The sequence below is a fragment of the Colletotrichum paranaense genome (assembly GCF_030867605.1).
Source record: "Colletotrichum paranaense strain IMI 384185 chromosome Unknown Scaffold_1.1, whole genome shotgun sequence".
NCBI lineage: Eukaryota > Fungi > Ascomycota > Sordariomycetes > Glomerellales > Glomerellaceae > Colletotrichum > Colletotrichum paranaense.
In genome coordinates, this window is record NW_026848959.1 from 3,991,538 (window position 1) to 4,009,509 (window position 17,972).

Sequence of the window (17,972 nt, forward strand, 5' to 3'; positions counted from 1 at the left end):
GTCAATCGCTGTCTGCTTTCCTTTCGTCGTCACACCTGTTCTCTGGCCCAACCCGACCACATGTCACCTGTTCAACTTGCCTGCCTGCCTTTGGATAACCGCCGCTTTTTGTATCCACGTTATGAACTTCAATGACATTTCAGTCGTTGAAGAATGCCTCTGCCTCATTCCCTATCTAGCCCTCCCCTTCCGCAGCATATCAACAAGAAACCTAGGACTGGGTACGTGGACAAGATGAGCCTACCTCTCCACAAACAGACACAGTTGCAGACATGCATTCTGCACAATTCCCTTACACCCCCAGCTTCGGGCAGGCTGATGCTGCGACCGTTTACATGCAGGTACATGTACTGGTACGCTGTCAAGGCCCAGCATTCGGCCCTCTCCTCTGCCCTAACCTACTGCACCTCGACCCATGTCATTTTCACCATCCATACCGCTATGGAGGGCAAAAGCTGTTCCGCAGCTCTTCCTCTCTCTCCCACTCTTTTTTTGAACCCATCATCGCCAGTCGTGGTGTTGGCTGGGCATTAAGTTGGAGTGTCGCGCCAGCAAGGTTATTGTACACCGAAGGGACCATAATCACCCAAATGCAGAAGGATGCGTTCGATCGGATGTAGGCGCGCGCTCGCGGGTATGTGTTGGTCGACGCAAGTGCAAGTGCAAGCGTGGCCTGGTCGAAGAGAGTGTCTCATGTGCGTTATTGTTGTGGTGAACAACGCCGTGTGTGTGTGATGGCGTCGGTCTTGAGCAAGAGAGGCGCCTGGCTACCTACGTATCAACGCAATTCTCTTGAAAATACAAGAAGCTGGTAGGAGTCGCCCAGCTCAGATGCAGGAAGAAGACTCTGGCTTGATCACAGCCTCCTTCATTGCCTTTACCCCCTTTTCCGACTGGCGTCTGTTACATTTGGCCGTCTGTCGTTTCCCTCATTCCCGGTACCAACCCTCATGACATGAGACGGGGCTTCTGCTCAGGTCACATTTCTCCATAAAAGGCAGTCGTACTGACTGTGTTATTCCCTGGATGCCATCAGTGTGTGCTCCCATCGACTTGCAGTCGCCTGCACTGCGACCATCATTTCGTTTCGTTTCCCATTCAAGACTTACTACTGCACGCACACTTTAAATTGCCCGCTGCTCGATTCCACTTCTCCAGGTCCAATCCCCTTTTCATGTTTCAAAGTCACCAGCTTCACTTCCCACCTTGCCTATCAGCCCATGATCCATCTCTTCTTCACGCGGACGCGAGCTTCATCGTAAATTTACTAACTTGCAAAAGCCAGCCTCATCACTGTACCGCGACGAGACGAAACGCCGGCAGTATTGCAAGAAGCTCAAAGATAGCAGCACTCTCTTGGTTTTTGGATGTTGGTGATAGGTCTACTTGCTGCTTTTACGCGCATCGCCCGTCACCTGTTGATGCAAGTCCCGGAGAGAAACTAGAAATCAACCACCGTCGGCAAATAATTTCGTTTCAGGTTGCCTTTCGCATGGTAACAATGTCACAAAACGGGTATGTCATGATGCCAAACACGACGGTCCCATTGCTGCTCTGGACACTATCAGGATACAGCGCTAACGTGCCATCTACAGTGGGACTGTTGGTACCGAGTACCCTGACTACACTGAGCATGGCCGCCAGTATGGCTCATTTGGACGCGGGCGGTATCTTTTTCCTGTGGACGAGGTAGGTTACCTATGATTCCTCGCTGCGATGAATCTTTCCCCATGCTAACTCATTGCGAAGCTCGAGAAAGACAGGCTAGACATCTTCCACCATCTGATAACCAAGGCAAGAGGAGGCCTTTGGGAAGTGCCTCTGCCCGCCAAATCCCATGTTCTTGACCTCGGGACGGGCACTGGCATTTGGGCGATCGACGTGGGCGAGTAAGATTATCCACCCTCCGTGCGCCGACTGCTAGAACCTAGACTTGCTGACACTATCACACCATAGTAAGCTATATAGAAACGAAGATCAAAAGGCTCAGGTCTTGGGGCTCGATCTTTCTCTCATCCAGCCCAAGCTGTATGTTGTGCATCTCCTTTTCTACCGCTCTTCGTAGCGAAAGCTCATCGTTTTGTAGGATCCCTACGTGTGTAAGGTTCGAGCGAGCCGACGTGGAGGCGCCACTGCCAGCTCCGGAACAAACCTTCGATCTGGTTCATATTCAGATGCTGCTTGGTTCCATAAGAGATTGGCCAGACCTGTACAGGAAGTCATTCAGGCACATCAAGCCCGGAGGTTACATTGAACAGGTGGAAATCGAATGGATTCCTCGTAGCGACGACAACACTCTCGCGTCTGATTCGCCTCTCGTCTTTTGGGGTGAGAACTTGCGGCGTGCGATGCACAGGTACGGGCAACCCATCGATATAATCGACACAAAAAAGGAGCTCCATGCTGCAGGCTTCACAGACATTACCGAGAAGATGATTAGGCTACCAACGAACCCGTGGAGCCAGAACCCGATGGAAGAAGAGCTGGGTAGATGGTTCAACCTCGGCCTTACGCACTGCTTGGAAGGCCTCACACTTGCGCCCTTTATTCAGGTGGAACGCTGGCCAAAACATGAAGTGGACAGACTGGTGGATGATCTCAAGAAGGAAATCTGTCGACTCAATGTTCATGCCTACTGCAGAATGTAAGTTACCGCCTGCAGACTACCGTCTGGTAGCTCCCAGCTTTTTGAGATGCAGAGTACTGATTGCCGGACGTAGGTTTGTTTGGACGGCAAGGAGGCCAATTCCAACGCAAACCCAATGATTCAAAAGTGGTCACTCAGACTGCCGAGGGTTACGTCACGTCTTACAGGACGGGGACAGACTGCTGGCGAGTTTCCTGCCGTCACCCTCCCGTCGCATACTCATATCCAGAACGGGACGAGGCAAGCTAGTAACATTCGACACCCTATCGCCAAGCAAGACAGCTCAAGCGGAACGTCGGAGCGATTTGTCTCCTGTACCATCACTCTTCGTCTACTTGAACGTCAGACGTGCGACTCAGTCGCTCTGGTGCCGTCCTGTCAACAAGCAAGCGTCGTTGCTGCTACTCATGCGACGTTTAGTTGAATAGCTTCTCCATTGTCCTTTTCTACTGTACGTGGTGGGAGTTCTGCATGTTTGCTTTCCCTCCTTCTTCTCCCTTACCAAGATAGGCTTCCAGTCCTCGCCCGGCCAAGCGCGGATCGATCGTGGCAAGATCAGGAGCTTTAGACCGCCAGCTACTTCAATTCGTCTTACGGGCTTCATCGTCTTGCTCTGCTCGAAGTTTCGGACGCCCTTGTAGAGTACCGCCTACCACTCGATTCGGCAAGCTCTCCCGCTTTATTCTGGCCAGGCGTATATCGACACGACGAAGAATGCATCAAAACAGGCAATCAAGTTCTGCTTTTCTCTTTACGCTATTTTGGTCTCCTTGGACATTTTTTGCCGCGCTGTCTCCTTCTATCTTTCTTTATGTTTCGCAGGCTCGGCAGTCAGAGACCGAGATCGATGCTCCGCGGAGTGGCCCCTTATTTTTTACCCCCCTTGGCCTTCCCTAGCATACGCTCTATCTCTGAGCTACAAAGTCAAGTCCAAGGTAGCACACGAGCGCAAACAATATTGTTGCCAACCAGCACATAGTCACAGTCGCCACGCCTCTCTTGTCACTACATCGTATTCTTTTTGTGTACGGATTCATCGGCGGGGAAGAAAATGGGCCGGGTTTAACCAAAAGTTGATGGCGGCGCGGGCTTGGCAGCATTGCAGTTGGGCCGTGTTTTTTTTTGCATAGTGCGTACTCTGCTCTCTTTCGGCATGAAGCAGACTCAGGCTTGGGGCGTTGAAATTTATTATGCACGCTCCTCGGGATTGCAAGAGGGCGCGATGAGAAGAGTGGCCAGTACGGGCATGTCGGCCAGCGGAGTATTGCACGTCATGTCTTTAGGCATGACCAATGTTAATCGGGATGGCTGTCACGTCCGCAGCGCAGGGGCTGATATGTGCGGCCGCTATTTTTTCCCCCTCTACCTACCTTGTTATGGTAAATACATATAAATAGATTCTGGTTATGATGGACGATAACCCAAATCAAGAACCACAAGAGCAGCCCTTTCAGAGTTCAGCTACAGGTGAGGCGACCCGGCCAGCTTCGATGGCGACTCAAGAAAAAGTCGAAGCACGCTCCCGGTCCTACCCTTAACGAATCGTCTATGTCGCGAATCACAGATTGAGTGGAAGTGGAAGGTGCCAACGGTCGTTAGCAAACGTTATGCGGCCAGGAGGGTTTGTCATTTCCCTTCTACATTCCTTCAGAGCTCGACAAAATCAAATGCACCAGACACGATAATAGAGCCAAGATTGGTCGACAGCTAGATATTGTTCCCTTACCCATCTCCACATCATCATGCTGGTTTACATGGCTCCCGCATGCCCATCCACATCATTCGGTTACCCCTGTTGCCCCCATCTATTGTTGGTCTGTTGGTTGCTCTTGCTCCCGCTTCCCCGTCCCGCCAATGGGATATTGCACTGACAACGTTACAGTCCTTCGTTGAGCCCTGCCAGGTTGGGCAACAGCTGCATAGTGCGAAGGCCAGGATAGGAACTTCGCTGTGTCTGCCAGCATTCGAACAGCAAAGCAATGAACCCTTCTCAAGGCAACGTATGTAGGAGACGGCACACCGATGGTCAATGAGACGGGGAACCTGAGCGTCGTGCGATGGGTCTCATGCTGCGAGCCAACCTTCTTTTCGGCTGCCTAATGCTGTTGTCCCATGGCGACACGTTGCAGTCGAGGAGGCACTAAGGGCTGTGCCTTCATCTGGTGATCGACCACGTTGATACGTTGATGAGGTACGGATCCCTTGCTGATAGTATCCTATGTCCTGCATGGGCCGTTTACAGTAGCTCAAGATCGTTGATTCTTTTTAGTTTGCTTGTCTCCGGCTTGGCTCTTTTTTCTGGATGATCTCACTTGCACCGGGAGACAGCACACGCTCTTTCCCCGAGGTGAAGCTAGGCAAACGTTCCCTCTCCGTTAAGGCTGCCAACCAACGCCCCGACCCGCATCAAGCCAGCAAACTACATGTACCCTCGACGTACGACTTGCATGACGGAGAGAAATCCCGCCGCCCCGAGCCTGCAGTCCACATGTTGGCTGGATTGGCGGTTCTCCTTATGATACGCTACGAAGTACGATGTACTCTACACCCAGCCTTGCGCCCCTCCTCAAACCTCTCTCTGCCTTCTCTTCGCTCTCCACACACACACACACACACACACACACACACACACACACACACACACACACACACTTATATCTCATATGCATGCGAGCACACACTCACACTTCTTTATACTTATCACTACTGCCCCTCCCTTTTTGGGACCTTGCCCCCCCCCCCCCCTCTTCTGATGTATCTAGGCACCCATCGAACGTCCGATGCCCGGACCCGGGAACACGGATCTCGAGATGAGTGGTTCGGGTAAAAAAGGCAAAAGGGCATTGAGCTAGTTTTTTTCTGCCCAATCCTACACATCAAGAGGTGCGTAAAGAAGAGGAGCAAGAGGGATAAAAAAGACACATGTAGGCTGCAAGATTGTGGAAACATGTATCAAGCTTCCCACTCCTACCAGTCCATCACCGCCCTTTGTGTTTCTTTTTGGTTTTCTATTTGCCTCTCTACAAGAAGCTGCACCATTGCCCAACCAAACTCGAGGCCGGTCTAGGTCTCGATTCTCGGCCTCGGCCTCGGCCCGGGGGGGTTGGTGATGAGTGATGAGGGGCCGCCTCCAGCGAGGCCATGCCACGCTGGAGCCCAGAGCCTGGGATCTACCTTTCTCGTCTCATGCGGGAACAACTGGCTCTGCAGGATCATAGAGGTAGGTGAAAGGTGACGGTGGAGAGGATGAGGCACTACAGGCTATGGTGTGTTATGGTTCTATTGTCTCGGGTATTCCTTTCGTAGGATCGCGGATGCGATTACCTGGGACGCGAAATCTCCCATGCTGCCAAGGGCATATGGAGAGGGAGGGAGTGTTATGCATGAAGGGCGGGCGAGCGGGCGGGCGGGCGTTGGCCGACTGCCAGGGAGGTTCCAACGGGAGTGGTTTGAGTTCGGAGACGGCGGAAGCGGTACCGGGGGACTGTCATACGTGTTTCTTTTGAGGAGGAGGGGGGCGAGACATTTCTTTGGCTTTGGAGGTGCTTTTGAACCGAATGATCTCGAATGATGTGGTCGTGCATGATACGGCGGTGTGTCTTTTGTTGGGTTCCTGTTCCTGGTCCTTCGTTCTTTACCGCCTGCGAGGGATGGGGGATATCCGTTGCATTGGATCTAGGGAAATTTTGGTATTGGAATCTTGTCTGGAAATTTTCTGTCTTGGCTCCTTCAGCTAAGGTATTTTCACTAGGGGTAGAACCTTTTATGTTTCTTGTTCCGAGACTCTGTTGCGAGATTAGAATCACTCTCGATGAAATTTGCTGCAATGAAGACCGACTCTCTCGGCGAGGACTAGTAAAACCAAGACGACTACTCTTGAGCTTGCCGCCTCTGGTTTCTCATTTTCGGGACTTGGTTGGGCCATATCGGGTATTCTGTCATCGTGATGAGGCTATAGGGTGACCTATTATTTGCGAGATTCGTTGCCGAGAACTTGGTTGACTACAGATATGTACGGTCGTCACTCGAGGATCCTTGCAACGAGTGACGAAGGTATAGATACAATTTCAATATTGATATATTCTCTTTCCAAGCTTCCCCTCCATCTTTGCGTAAAAGCGAGGTTGACTAGGCCGTATAAAAGATGAGGAGAGATAATGATCCAACATCATTCCTACGAAAAAGAGCATATACATCACGGATACCAAGGCCACATGATTACTACGGGATGATTCATCAGGTCTAAGTACCGGCGAGAACGCCTGCTACTGTCATGACTCTCTCCAAACAAAAAATTGTATAGGCCATCAATCAACAGAAAAGAAGACCGGCCAGGAAGACTTGGCAAACCAGATATTCGTTTGCAAAATTCCTAGGCCCCAAAGAATGTAATAAACCTTACCGGCTTAGGTTCTCTCAGATCTTCGCTGACCACCATCAACACCTCCCCCAGAGAGAGGACCATTTACCTTTTTCGGCAATGTTCAGGGGTCATGAAAACGGTTTGTTCCTTTCTTCCACCCCGACCCGAGGGAATGGTAAAAGGGGCCCAAACATGGGGGGGGGGGGGCCAAAGTCCCCAAACATTTGGGTTCCGTAAGGCTAACTCGTGGGATTCTCTTCCTGGCAAAACTATATACCCTGGGGAACGTTTTTGCCCGGATAGTTGTTGGTTGGCACCTTGATCCTTCTATGCTACGCCGCCGCGGCCGCCAAGTGTCAAGTGTGTAGTAGATAGGGGGAGTGGGGGGGAGTGCACAAAGGGGGTGTCGGTCCAGAAAGAATGTCAATATACGCCACTATGCAAGATTGAGGCGTTTAAACAGTGGTAGCGGTATGTGTTTGATGAGAGGGATCCGGGGTCTGTTCGTGAGTGCGAATACGGGATCATGTGGCAAACGGTACGGGCCTCGAACGGGGTTCTCGGTAAGTGTGCGGCGTACAGTTTGAATGAAGTGATGTTGAATCACTGCTTATATATCTCAGGTATCGTAGACCGAAATCTGATCAAGCCTGAGCAGAGGGGGCTGGGTTCGATGGAGAGAACAGGAGAACCTCCCATTCTACCTGACTACCTGTCTGAGAGGCCAAGGGGCAACGAGAAGGCCTTCCCCGCCAAGACAGCATGAGTACGAGATGATTGGTGGTTGGGGAAGGAGGTAAGGTCTTTGCGTTTTGACCGGTGATCGGATTCTCGGGCAGACTGGTAAGGGAAATGGAAGAGAAGTTGGCTTTCGGGTTGTGTAACGTGAGACTTTTTGATAGTATGCATCAGGCTCGGCGACGATGATTTGACGGTCTCTCGCTGTTGACGGATCCGATTCTTAACTGCTGGGACGGCTGGCTGTATTTCCATGAGCGAAACATTTGATAGAGCTATCTGTGTCTGTTCAACGACATGACCTGAAGTCATACCTCTGATACTCATCTGCCTGTCGGATGCTCATTGCTGGTGATTAAGAATAGTGGAAGTAGCATGAGATAGTGGGAAGAAAGCTTTTCTCTGGGGGAATCTACCTTACCAACCACTACCAGGCAGAATGAGGAGATCCCTTGAAGTACGAGATTCGCCCATCTGGCCGTTAAGTATTAGATCTCTCCAATCGCATATTTGCTTGGATTCGCAGTAGATGGCTGCCGCGTGATTTCTACTTTTGATAACTCCATGTCAGAGTGAACTGTACTTAATTCATAAGACAAAAGGAAGGATACAACCTTATGTAGGCAAAGGTTCATAGTGTAAGGGCAAAAAACGATAGGAAAGGGAGGAGGGGGAATACTGACCTTATAATCACGCCTCTGCCCAAATTCGAACAGCGCACCCCTCGGTCAACCTGGACTCTGACTTCATTGGAGTATTTGTTTTTATATTAACCAACTCTACCACCTCCGCACACAGCTTGACCTGACCTCACAGACCTAGACGGTCGCTGCTGTGCTGGTGACGGCAACGGTGAATAGACCCCTTAAGTAGGTAGGTACGTCGGTTTAGGGAAGGAGAGGAGGCAGGTGCCTTCCATGTCGAGAGGAATTCATCTCCTCTTCACTAAGAAGTGAGATGAATCACCGCAACGTCCTACCGGAGCCGGTAGCGAAGGAAATAATAATAGACGACAGGTAGGGAAGAGCTCTGTGTTATTAATCTTAGTCAGGGTGAATATCGATTGACGATGAAGACCACAATCTCATCACTCTTAGCTACATAACCCCCGTCAGTATTCTAGCGTCATAGCCTTGCATGCTTTTCGAGTGATGGATTGAAAATTTGGGCCGTCAGGACGAATACGCGGGAAGTAGAACGGCTAAACTCTCCTGAATTTGGCTAGGGCGAGCAGCTCAGTTGATAGTGACGTTGTGACGCAGCTCCGGGCTGTCATCGAGGGTCGTTGAGCATAAAAATGTATACCTGATCTCAATACGTCACAGCTTCGGCTGCCTATCTATAGTAACATCAAAAGGGCTGAATGAGAAGATGGCAGGGTCCGCTGCAACATTGAACTTGCCAGTCCGTTCCCAGTAAGGAACAACCTTCATCGTCGAATATGATCTCTCGAACTGAAGAGAGTTACAGCAGAGAGGGAGAAAGGACAGGCAAAGGGATAATCTCATTCTCATCAAACCAGTCAGAGTGCTGGTCACGTCTCAAGGTCAAGGCTCCTGCTAATGCAAAGTATCAGATCCACCCTCTGCTTTCAATCTGATACACTCTTACGAACGTGATTACACCGAGCGCCATTTTGGTTCAATAGGTTTCCTGTTATTTACCTGCAGGAGGCAGGTTTCGCAGCATGGGTGGGCTGCGGTTGACGTGTGTGATGTACAGAGTCTACATAAGGAAATAATAAGGTGGCCTGTTGAGAAAACGCGTACGCGGTGGCCGGATCCAAGGCCCCCGAGACTGATTCTCTCTTTGCTGCTCTCCCAATACATCAGCTCCCGTGAACGGTCAAGGGAATCTCGACCGGTAGGGAGCTGTGCCACTGGATAACATGAATCTCTACCACGGGCATCGAGCATTCATGTCATTTGGTTCCAAAATAAAAACACCCCCTTTCCTACCAGTTTCTATAACCCGAAGCCACCATTTGTGCTCTTTTTCTTTAGATGCAGTTTGAATTAATAACCTGGGAAACAAACTTATCCTCCTTCACGTCGTCGTTTCGAATCGGTACGAGGCGGTAGGGAGCAAAGTCCAAAAGGTTCTTTCTCCATTTAGTGGGCAGCGGCGTGGGTCTCGCCGTGGTATCCAACGAGCTTGAAGCGGCCGAGCATCTCGCCGACAGTAAAGAAACCGAGGCACTCAGCAGCGACAACGGCACCGGTGGCCACGGTCGCGGTGTTAATGCGGGAGGCGATGGTGGCGGGCTTCGCAGCGGCGGCGGTGTTGGCAGCGGAGCTGGCGGCTGAGGAGGCGGAGCTCAGGAGGGCGTTGGGGTTCTTGACGGCGCCGAGGGCCCGCTGGAAGTAGGACTGGAAGGTGCTGACGGGGCTGTATTTCTTTCGTCAGAAGCTGGGCGGACAAGACGCTTCGCTCTGGTGCTGTAAACTTACGGAGGAGCCATCTTCTGGCCGTGGAAGACAATCTTGGACAGCTCAAGAGTGACGCGGGAGTAGTAGACAACCCAGGGAACCTGCTCTGTAGTCGGACATCCGTCAGCAATTGGCCCTTGAAGTCAAGGGTGCGCGCTCAATTGCGCCTCTGCTCATAGAGATGCTCTCGTGACCGGATTGAAACATACTCTCAATGAAGTTGATGACCTTGCCAGTGCGACCGCCGACCTTGCCGAGGGCGTTGACAGCACCAGACAGAGCGGGGCCGGCGGCGCTGGCGGCGCGGCTCAGGCCCTGGGCAGCCTTGGCCGAGTACTCGCTGGCCTTGCCGGCAGCATCCTTTGCGGACTCGGTGGCCTTCTTGGTGGTGGTTGACTCGAAGCGAGCGGCGACGCGGGAAGGGAGGGTGCGAGCGGTGGTCCGCATGAGCGGGCGGGCGAGGGCGGAAGACATCTTGGACCGGGGGGTTGGGTGGTTGTGGAAGAGAGAGAGGAGGTCGACGGATTAAAAATCGGGGTATCTGGATCTCGGATCGGGGTGCGTCGATGTGGGCGGCTCCGGGGTCGAAGGAGCTTCGTTGGCTGCCAATTGATGGGAAGGGGGTGGTGGTGAGTGATGTTTTTTGCGTAAAGTGAAAAAAAGAGCTCTCTCTGTCTCTCTTGCCAGAGTCTGCCCGACCTCTCGGAAGATTTCGCTTGTGCTGTTGTTGCGAGCCGGAGGAGCGATGGCCCGTGCGCTCTTCTCTTTTCCTGCTTATGAAAAATGTCAATTGCTAAGGTCAGGTACAAGGAATAGGTACCTTTTTTCCCTTGCTCCCAGGGGAAAGAGGCACTGGCACCCGTCGGCCCAGCGGACTATGCCGCTTTGAGATCTAACCAATCACAAAATTGATCTCTTGAAGGGAAGTGGGGGCTCTTTTCAGTGCGGGCAGGCGTGGCAGGGCAGCTCACAGGTGCAGGCAGGCACAGTTCACTGGTGAGATCCATTGAGTGACAAAAGGTTCACCGGCAGGTGCTGGGGCAGAATGGGTTCTCCCATGAATGGATACCTCTTGCATTCTTATCTGCCCCATATCGAGGTTAAGTTACCTTGTATGGCAGCAGTTTGTCACTGCCTTACAATGCTCAAATCCTGTCATCCCCATCGCCTCACTCTTAACACCAACACCAAAACCCCCACCAACAGTCCACATCTCTGCCTACAAACAAGCATCATCAATCTAATGGAAGCTTCATATTGTCATACGAATTCATTGGGAACATATCTCTAAAGTATAGTCAAAAACCCATCCATGACACCAAATCGCCAGCACCGCCATATTATGCCCAAAAAATCAATCGTGTCGTCTAACCATCAGGCTTGGTTTAGTCCAAGCTCTGGATCATGACCTTAATAGCGCCTGACTTGGGGTCCTTAGCCGCCTCGAAGGCGCCGAGGGCATCTTCGAGCTTGAACTTGTGTGTCACCAACTTGCTGAGGTCAACAACACCACTCTCCACCAAACGGATGGCTCTGGGCCAGGTGTTGCAGTAGCGGTACTGCAGCTGGATGTCGACCTCGCGAACGCTAGCGCGCATGAAAGGGAAGCTGATCTCGTTGCGTCCAACACCAATGATGAAAACCTTTCCACCAAACTTGCAGGCCCAAACAGCCGAAGCAATGCTGCTCTCCACACCAGTGCACTCCATGACAACGGCCGGCTCAACACCTCCAAAGGACTCAACGATGCGCTTGGCCTCCTCCTCGGCGGTTCCACGACCGACCTTATGGGTGATGGCTGTGGGCACCAGCTCCTTGGCGAAAGCCAGACGTCCATCGTCGATATCCGTAACTACCAGCGGGCAGGCACCGGCAGCCTTGGCGCAGAGAAGGGTGATGAGACCAATAGGGCCTGCACCGCAGACGAGGACCGGGTCGCCAAGGCGCACACCGGCACGCTGCATACCGGCAAGAGCGACACTTAGGGGCTCCAGCATGGCACCGTTCTCATATGACATGTTACCGATCTTGTGGCACCAGACGGCAGGGTGGTTCACGTATCGTCGCAGCAGACCAGGCACCGGCGGGGTGGACAGGAACTGGACCTTCTCGCAACCGTTGTAACGACCGGTCAAACAAGGCTCGCAGGAGTTGCAGATGACATTCGGCTCGACGGCGACTCTGTCACCAACCTTGAGGTGGGTGACGCTGGGGTGGACGGCGAGAATCTCACCGGCGGACTCGTGGCCGAGAATGTGGTCGCCATCGACAATCATGGGTCCGATGCATCCGTGCTTCCAGAAGTGAACGTCGGATCTGTATCTCTCCGTTAGTCTCGTCCTTGTACCTTAAGGGGGGCACTTTTGTCTGGCACGAAAATCCTTACCCGCAAATGCCGGTGCTTCTGATGGCTACCGTGACTTCGCCATGCTGCAGTCCCTCGCCGGCCTGAACGGCCTCCAACTTGGGCTCGGCCTCGTTGATCCACAGGTCGTGTGCGGGGTTGGTGTAGACACCAATGTTGGCCTTGGACACCTTAACGGAGCCGACCGAGGCGGGAGGATCAACAGCTGAAGGGGACATTGTGAAAGCTGGGCTGTCTCTGTGTGTGCGAAGAGTGGTATGAAAGAATGGTCCAGAAGAGTGTCTCTCTTGCCAGGTAATAATGTGATCTGTCGGCGGGGTATGAAACGTGGGTGCAAGATTGACGAGACGACTGACAGCGACAGCAACGGCGAGAACCTGAGTCGAGCGTATGGACGAACAGAACAGACGAAGCGGACAGAGAGGAGGAAGAGTAGAGCAGCTTGGAGCAGAACGACACACGACCGGACAGTCGCCCGGCTGGATATATACCTTGGAGCTACTCGTGGATTTTTTGTTTTTATTTTTCTGGGCCGGCCAACAATCCAGCAGCTTCGTCGGCCCTTTGGTCAACAATTATTCGAATCCAGCCCCTCATCACCCCTCGTCGCCCAAGGCGAATAGTTTGACCCCAGTTCCCCACGTCGAAACGTCACGCAGGGTCGAAGCTTGTTGGCAGGGGTGGGGCGCTGCCGCGTTGTGGGAATCGTTCGGTCGCTGTAAGACCGATTCACCCTCTTTGCGACTTTCCGCTCCAATCACAATGACGATCCGTACCCGACATATACCATTCCCCGCGACAAGCTCACTGGCAAACTACGCTTTCTCTCATATAGTCTCTTTACGGATACAACGAAGCGGCACGCCTCGCGTTTTTCCAGGTCCAGGCACGCCGGGAGGGGCAACCATCTCAACACACGCGCCACGGGGATTTTTTCTTTTGCGTTCACGTGGTATCCGAACCAGGGGACTTCGTTGGGTTTCCGCATCTTTACGGCTTATGGTTGACCATCGCCTTTCCCTTGCCGTCGTATTGTCGCTTGCTGAGGACCATGACGCTCCACGAATCGCGACTGTGGCCGACGCAAGATCCTTTATTAGCTCCACGGAAACTCGAACCCCCTCCCCTCCCTTCCTATCTCATCTAGTCTCCAAACATTTTGGAGGTCGGCCCCGATTTACCCCCATTCGAACTTCGCCTTAATTACCGGGGAGTCGCATGCGGCAGACGCCTTAGGTAGCAGTGAGCATCGTGCCTCGGTCCTATACCTCCCTTTTCGAGATGCGCCTTCATGGGGAAGTCTTTTGAAGTTTCACCGTCTCATCACGCCCAGACGCGGTCCCGAAAGCTAATTAGATATTTGGAAATTTGCTGCCTTGTATACTGATGCAGTCAGAACCTCATGATGTTGACATGTGAGACTGTGTCTGTTTCTCGTCCTGCAGTAGACCGGGCAACTCTTGTTGGCCGCGGGGTCGGACGATAGCCGCGCCGACGCACATCTTCCCGAAGAATTGATAGACAGACCAGGCTTGTTGAAACCTCCATCCGATAGAAGCGCTGCAGTCCATTGCTGCTTTGTGTGTGCTCTGCGGGATTTCTTATCTACCGACTTCTTGGTACTGCATGAGAGCAATCCGACCTTTCTTCTTCAACCTACACACACACTCAGTGACTTTTGCACCCATCCAATCGCTCCAGGCCATACATTACCCGCAATCGGGGCAAGAAGTGAGCTATACCCGCCGCCGTCGGGACTAGAATATCCGAGGAAAAAGTTCGGACCCTTTTCGCGCCTTTGTCATGCGCCCAGACTTGAACTTTGGCCCGCCGGGCGACGAGTGGCACTACGATAGACCGTCGCGAACCTATGATCTCACCCGGGGCCGGTCGCCGGCTTGGAAGGTCGGCACCAGCCAAGGACCAGCGGGGACGTCGGTTTCGGTGAACCCCCACAGCACGGCGCTCGTGGTTGTCGATATGCAAAACTATTTCTTGCACCCCAGCTGTCGAGACCACCCGGCCGGGCTTGCTGCGGTGGAGCAGACCAAAAGGGCTGTTGAGAAATGCCGCGAATTAGGTATTCAGGTACGGCCTTGAACCCATTCTGTGCTACTCTCCCCCGCCCTGTTCGGACGTTCGGGGCATCCGGCAGACGTTACCGCCCGTCTTACCGGAGGGACAGGAGCAGAAGTCGCTAGACATTAAAGAGATGAGGGGCACGCGGGGATTAGATGCCTGGAAGGGGATTGGGGGACGGGAACTTTTGCCGGGGTGGTGGCGGTTAAACAAGCGACGTATCGTAGCTCACTTTTTTGCCATTGCAGGTAATTTGGCTAAATTGGGGCCTGACCGACGACGACCTGGCGCGAATGCCCGCCAGCGTCCAACGTGGCTTCTCGCGATCGCTCATCCTGGGCGAGGAGGCGACCAACGACAAGGGCACCGTCGCCCGCCTCGGCCTCGGTGCAGATCTCGGCGGCGGCAGGGGCCGCTGCCTCGTCGCGGGCGAGTGGAACGCCGACATTTACGAGCCGCTGAAGCGGAGCAGCCTCCGCCCGCAGGAGGACGTGCGGTGCGACAAGAATAGGATGTCGGGGATGTGGAGCCCGGAGCAGCCGCTTCGGAAGTATCTAGAGCGGACTCGGAAGGATGATAAAGATGGTGAGGAGGCTGCCTCCGGGACCGGTGATGGAAGGGGAGCAGGAGGGATACGAACGCTGCTCTTCGCTGGGGTCAACACCGACCAGTGCGTTCTCGGCACGCTGACGGATGCGTATAATGCCGGGTGGGATTGCATCTTGATTGAGGACTGTTGCGGGACCGGGACGCCTGGGGCTCCCGAGGTGTGCCTTTACAATATTTCTGTGAGTTTTCGCTTTGCCCTCTTCTTCTCTGGTCTATACCCTCTCGTTCCCCCACTTTGGTCATGGTCGTGGATTTCTTTGTGATTGCGGGCACGGCTGGGACGGAAAGTGAATGAACAGCTCACTAAGCCTTGCCGTAGGGCTCATACGGGTTCGTCGTCTCGACAGAGACATTTCTCGCCGGAACAGCCTCTTGAAGCATTGGCATTAGCTCACCATGCACGTCTGGTGATGTCAAGGTGAGGTTATGTGGTTGAGTGTGAGATCAAGATCACTGAGTCAAGCAAAAAGAAACGTACGATGGGGCTCAACCTTCAAGGTTGGCAAACGAACTCGTGGAAAATCGACGAATGCGGTCTGTCTCGTGAGGTTGAGGTTGGAACACCCGCTAGACGGCCTTTTCTCGTACCGAATATGCGGGACGCTTATCGTGCAAACAGAAGCTAAGCTACCTGATGGACCGATGTTCGCGATACGAGACAGTGGCCAATGGACGCGCAACGTGGAGGGGGGAAAGTGAGCGAAGCGTGAGCGAAGAGAGAGAAGAGGGAATGTCTCCGAGAGGCGCCCCAGTCAGCAACAAACATGCATTTTCTTGCATCTCGTGGACCCGTATCCCGTTTCTGAAAATAAGTCTGAATTTCATAGTGTCTTTACTTTTGGCTTTGAGCATGTGATTGATGATGGTGTGATCTATCAAGACCATGACAAATTCTGTATGATTTCATAGTAGGCTTTATTTTAATTTCTTGGATACTCTCTAAGTGGGTTTCTTTTTCCCGCGAGGTCGATCTTTGACTTTCTCATGTCTTGACAGCTCACTCTCGATAAGATGACCTAACAACTAGCAGAAGAATCATCAAGTCGTGTCTAGTGTAAGCCCGGTGCAGCCGTCTCACTCCGCTGCCCGACCACCCAAGAAACATCTTCTTGAAAGCCGAGAGGGTGAGGGTGAGGAGGGGGCAGCGGAACTCCGACCGACCCTTCCCATTCGTCCAAAAGAGAGGAAGAGGAATATCCTCAAGCACGTCAAGATACCCGACGAAAGATGCGGCATGGCCACACCGAAAGTGTGGTGGATGTGCTGCGTGCATCTGCATCTCCTGTGGTCGGTGTCCGTCGTCCAATCCCGAATAGGAAGTCTGCTAATCCCTGGTTCCTACAAGAAAAAAGCAAGGGCTCCAATTTGTGGGAAACCCTAGGTTGCGCCCGTAAAATCGCCGCGTATCTATCTGACTTGTTGTTTGGGAGGATGGGGGCCCATATGTAAATGCCGATATGTGCATGTCGTCCTTTTTCTAGTCGACTGTCTGGCTTTGTATGATAGGTAGGGGTGTTGTGTTGGGTGGTGGTGGGGGGAGCAGGCAGGGCCTTTTCATCGTCGTCGTGTTAACGTTGAATGAACGCTTTGACGATGTTTTTTTTCGGGCGCGCCTATTGCGTGTTGCGGAGTAGTCGTTATTGCGTGAGCTTGGGTTTTGCACCTGAGCTTTCTGATGGGAAATGATTCTTCTCTGCTCCTTCAACCGCTCATGACGACGACGTCGCCCTTGCAGACGCCGTATGAGCAGCAAATCTCAGGGCTGGCCTTGCCGTTGAGGATGTCATCTCGCTTCCACTATATATGAAAAAAGTCAGAATCTCTTAGTGATATTGCGGTGGGCACCGGAGGGGTTGGATGGAGGATGGAGACGACGAACATCGGGACAGGGAGACGGGCGAGCCTGGACGAAGGCGCCGAGAGAGGCGACGGCGAGAACCATGGAGAACACCGCGGGAAACTGCATTTTTTCCGTTTGGATGTAATAGACAGGAAGAGCTGGCCGGGTTGGTGTTTGTTTGTTGTGGATGTTTTGTCGGTGACTTTTGACTTTGACCGAGATATCTGATGAAATTGGGAACCCAGATCGTCGCTTTGTTGAAGGCAGCGATAGAGGTTGAAAAGGTAGCAAAGGGGACACAGGGAGGAAACAAGTGAGGAACGAGTAAAGAGGGCGGGAAAGCGGAAAAGAGGCCAAGAGACTTCTTTATGAAGCTCAGTTACAAACCAGGTATCTCACGGAATGCAGTGGGGTCGAGTCCTGGGTGATGACAGGGCGGGAGGAATGCTATTTAATATGGACAAACAAAACAAGACGTACTTTCGCACACGAGCATTCTGCTCCCATCAGAAGCCCAAGGGTGATGGCGTTAGTCCGCGCCACGCCTTGCAGCTTCTTGCTCCGGCCGTTAGTCAATGCCATCTCCCGCCCGTCGCAGTCATCTGGAAGCCCAGGGGTGCTTCCGGGGGGGGGGGGGTGGAGTGCTTTACGGGGGCCGGCCGATTCTGGAAAGCAATGATAGATGGAAGGGAGAGATACAGACGACACGTGCCTGGCAATTCCCCTCGAATCACGATCCATCATCTGGGCGAGATTCATGTGCATCACTAAGACACGGCAGCTTGAAATTTGACAGTCGGATACACGATGCCTCGTGTCATCGGTCTTGTAGCAGCCGTGGTAACCTTTGCCTTTCATTCTGGCGGAGGAGGAGATGGCAGGTGTTCCGTTCTACAGAGGAG

General features: G+C 52.8%; 5 protein-coding genes across 5 annotated transcripts; 2 read left to right on the forward strand and 3 right to left on the reverse strand.

The window, feature by feature from the left end:
* Nucleotides 1-1,501: 1,501 nt before the first annotated feature.
* Nucleotides 1,502-2,648, forward strand: CPAR01_01386 (methyltransferase domain-containing protein; the record flags this gene model as incomplete). Its single annotated transcript, XM_060485675.1, has 5 exons — nucleotides 1,502-1,515; nucleotides 1,596-1,689; nucleotides 1,750-1,889; nucleotides 1,957-2,028; nucleotides 2,087-2,648. The coding sequence occupies 5 exons, from the start codon at nucleotides 1,502-1,504 to the stop codon at nucleotides 2,646-2,648; spliced, it is 882 nt and encodes a 293-aa protein (XP_060356532.1).
* A 7,211-nt stretch (nucleotides 2,649-9,859) lies between these two features.
* Nucleotides 9,860-10,651, reverse strand: CPAR01_01387 (uncharacterized protein; the record flags this gene model as incomplete). Its single annotated transcript, XM_060485676.1, has 3 exons — nucleotides 9,860-10,136; nucleotides 10,199-10,313; nucleotides 10,387-10,651. 3 exons carry the CDS (start codon nucleotides 10,649-10,651, stop codon nucleotides 9,860-9,862), a joined length of 657 nt encoding a protein of 218 aa, XP_060356533.1.
* Nucleotides 10,652-11,562: 911 nt separating this feature from the next.
* On the reverse strand, nucleotides 11,563-12,760 carry CPAR01_01388 (alcohol dehydrogenase GroES-like domain-containing protein; the record flags this gene model as incomplete). The annotated part of the gene is made up of 2 exons (XM_060485677.1): nucleotides 11,563-12,493; nucleotides 12,564-12,760. The coding sequence occupies 2 exons, from the start codon at nucleotides 12,758-12,760 to the stop codon at nucleotides 11,563-11,565; spliced, it is 1,128 nt and encodes a 375-aa protein (XP_060356534.1).
* A 1,585-nt stretch (nucleotides 12,761-14,345) lies between these two features.
* Nucleotides 14,346-15,606, forward strand: CPAR01_01389 (isochorismatase; the record flags this gene model as incomplete). The annotated part of the gene is made up of 3 exons (XM_060485678.1): nucleotides 14,346-14,630; nucleotides 14,870-15,409; nucleotides 15,550-15,606. The coding sequence occupies 3 exons, from the start codon at nucleotides 14,346-14,348 to the stop codon at nucleotides 15,604-15,606; spliced, it is 882 nt and encodes a 293-aa protein (XP_060356535.1).
* Nucleotides 15,607-16,931: 1,325 nt separating this feature from the next.
* On the reverse strand, nucleotides 16,932-17,196 carry CPAR01_01390 (uncharacterized protein; the record flags this gene model as incomplete). Its single annotated transcript, XM_060485679.1, has 2 exons — nucleotides 16,932-17,027; nucleotides 17,110-17,196. The coding sequence occupies 2 exons, from the start codon at nucleotides 17,194-17,196 to the stop codon at nucleotides 16,932-16,934; spliced, it is 183 nt and encodes a 60-aa protein (XP_060356536.1).
* Nucleotides 17,197-17,972: the final 776 nt, after the last annotated feature.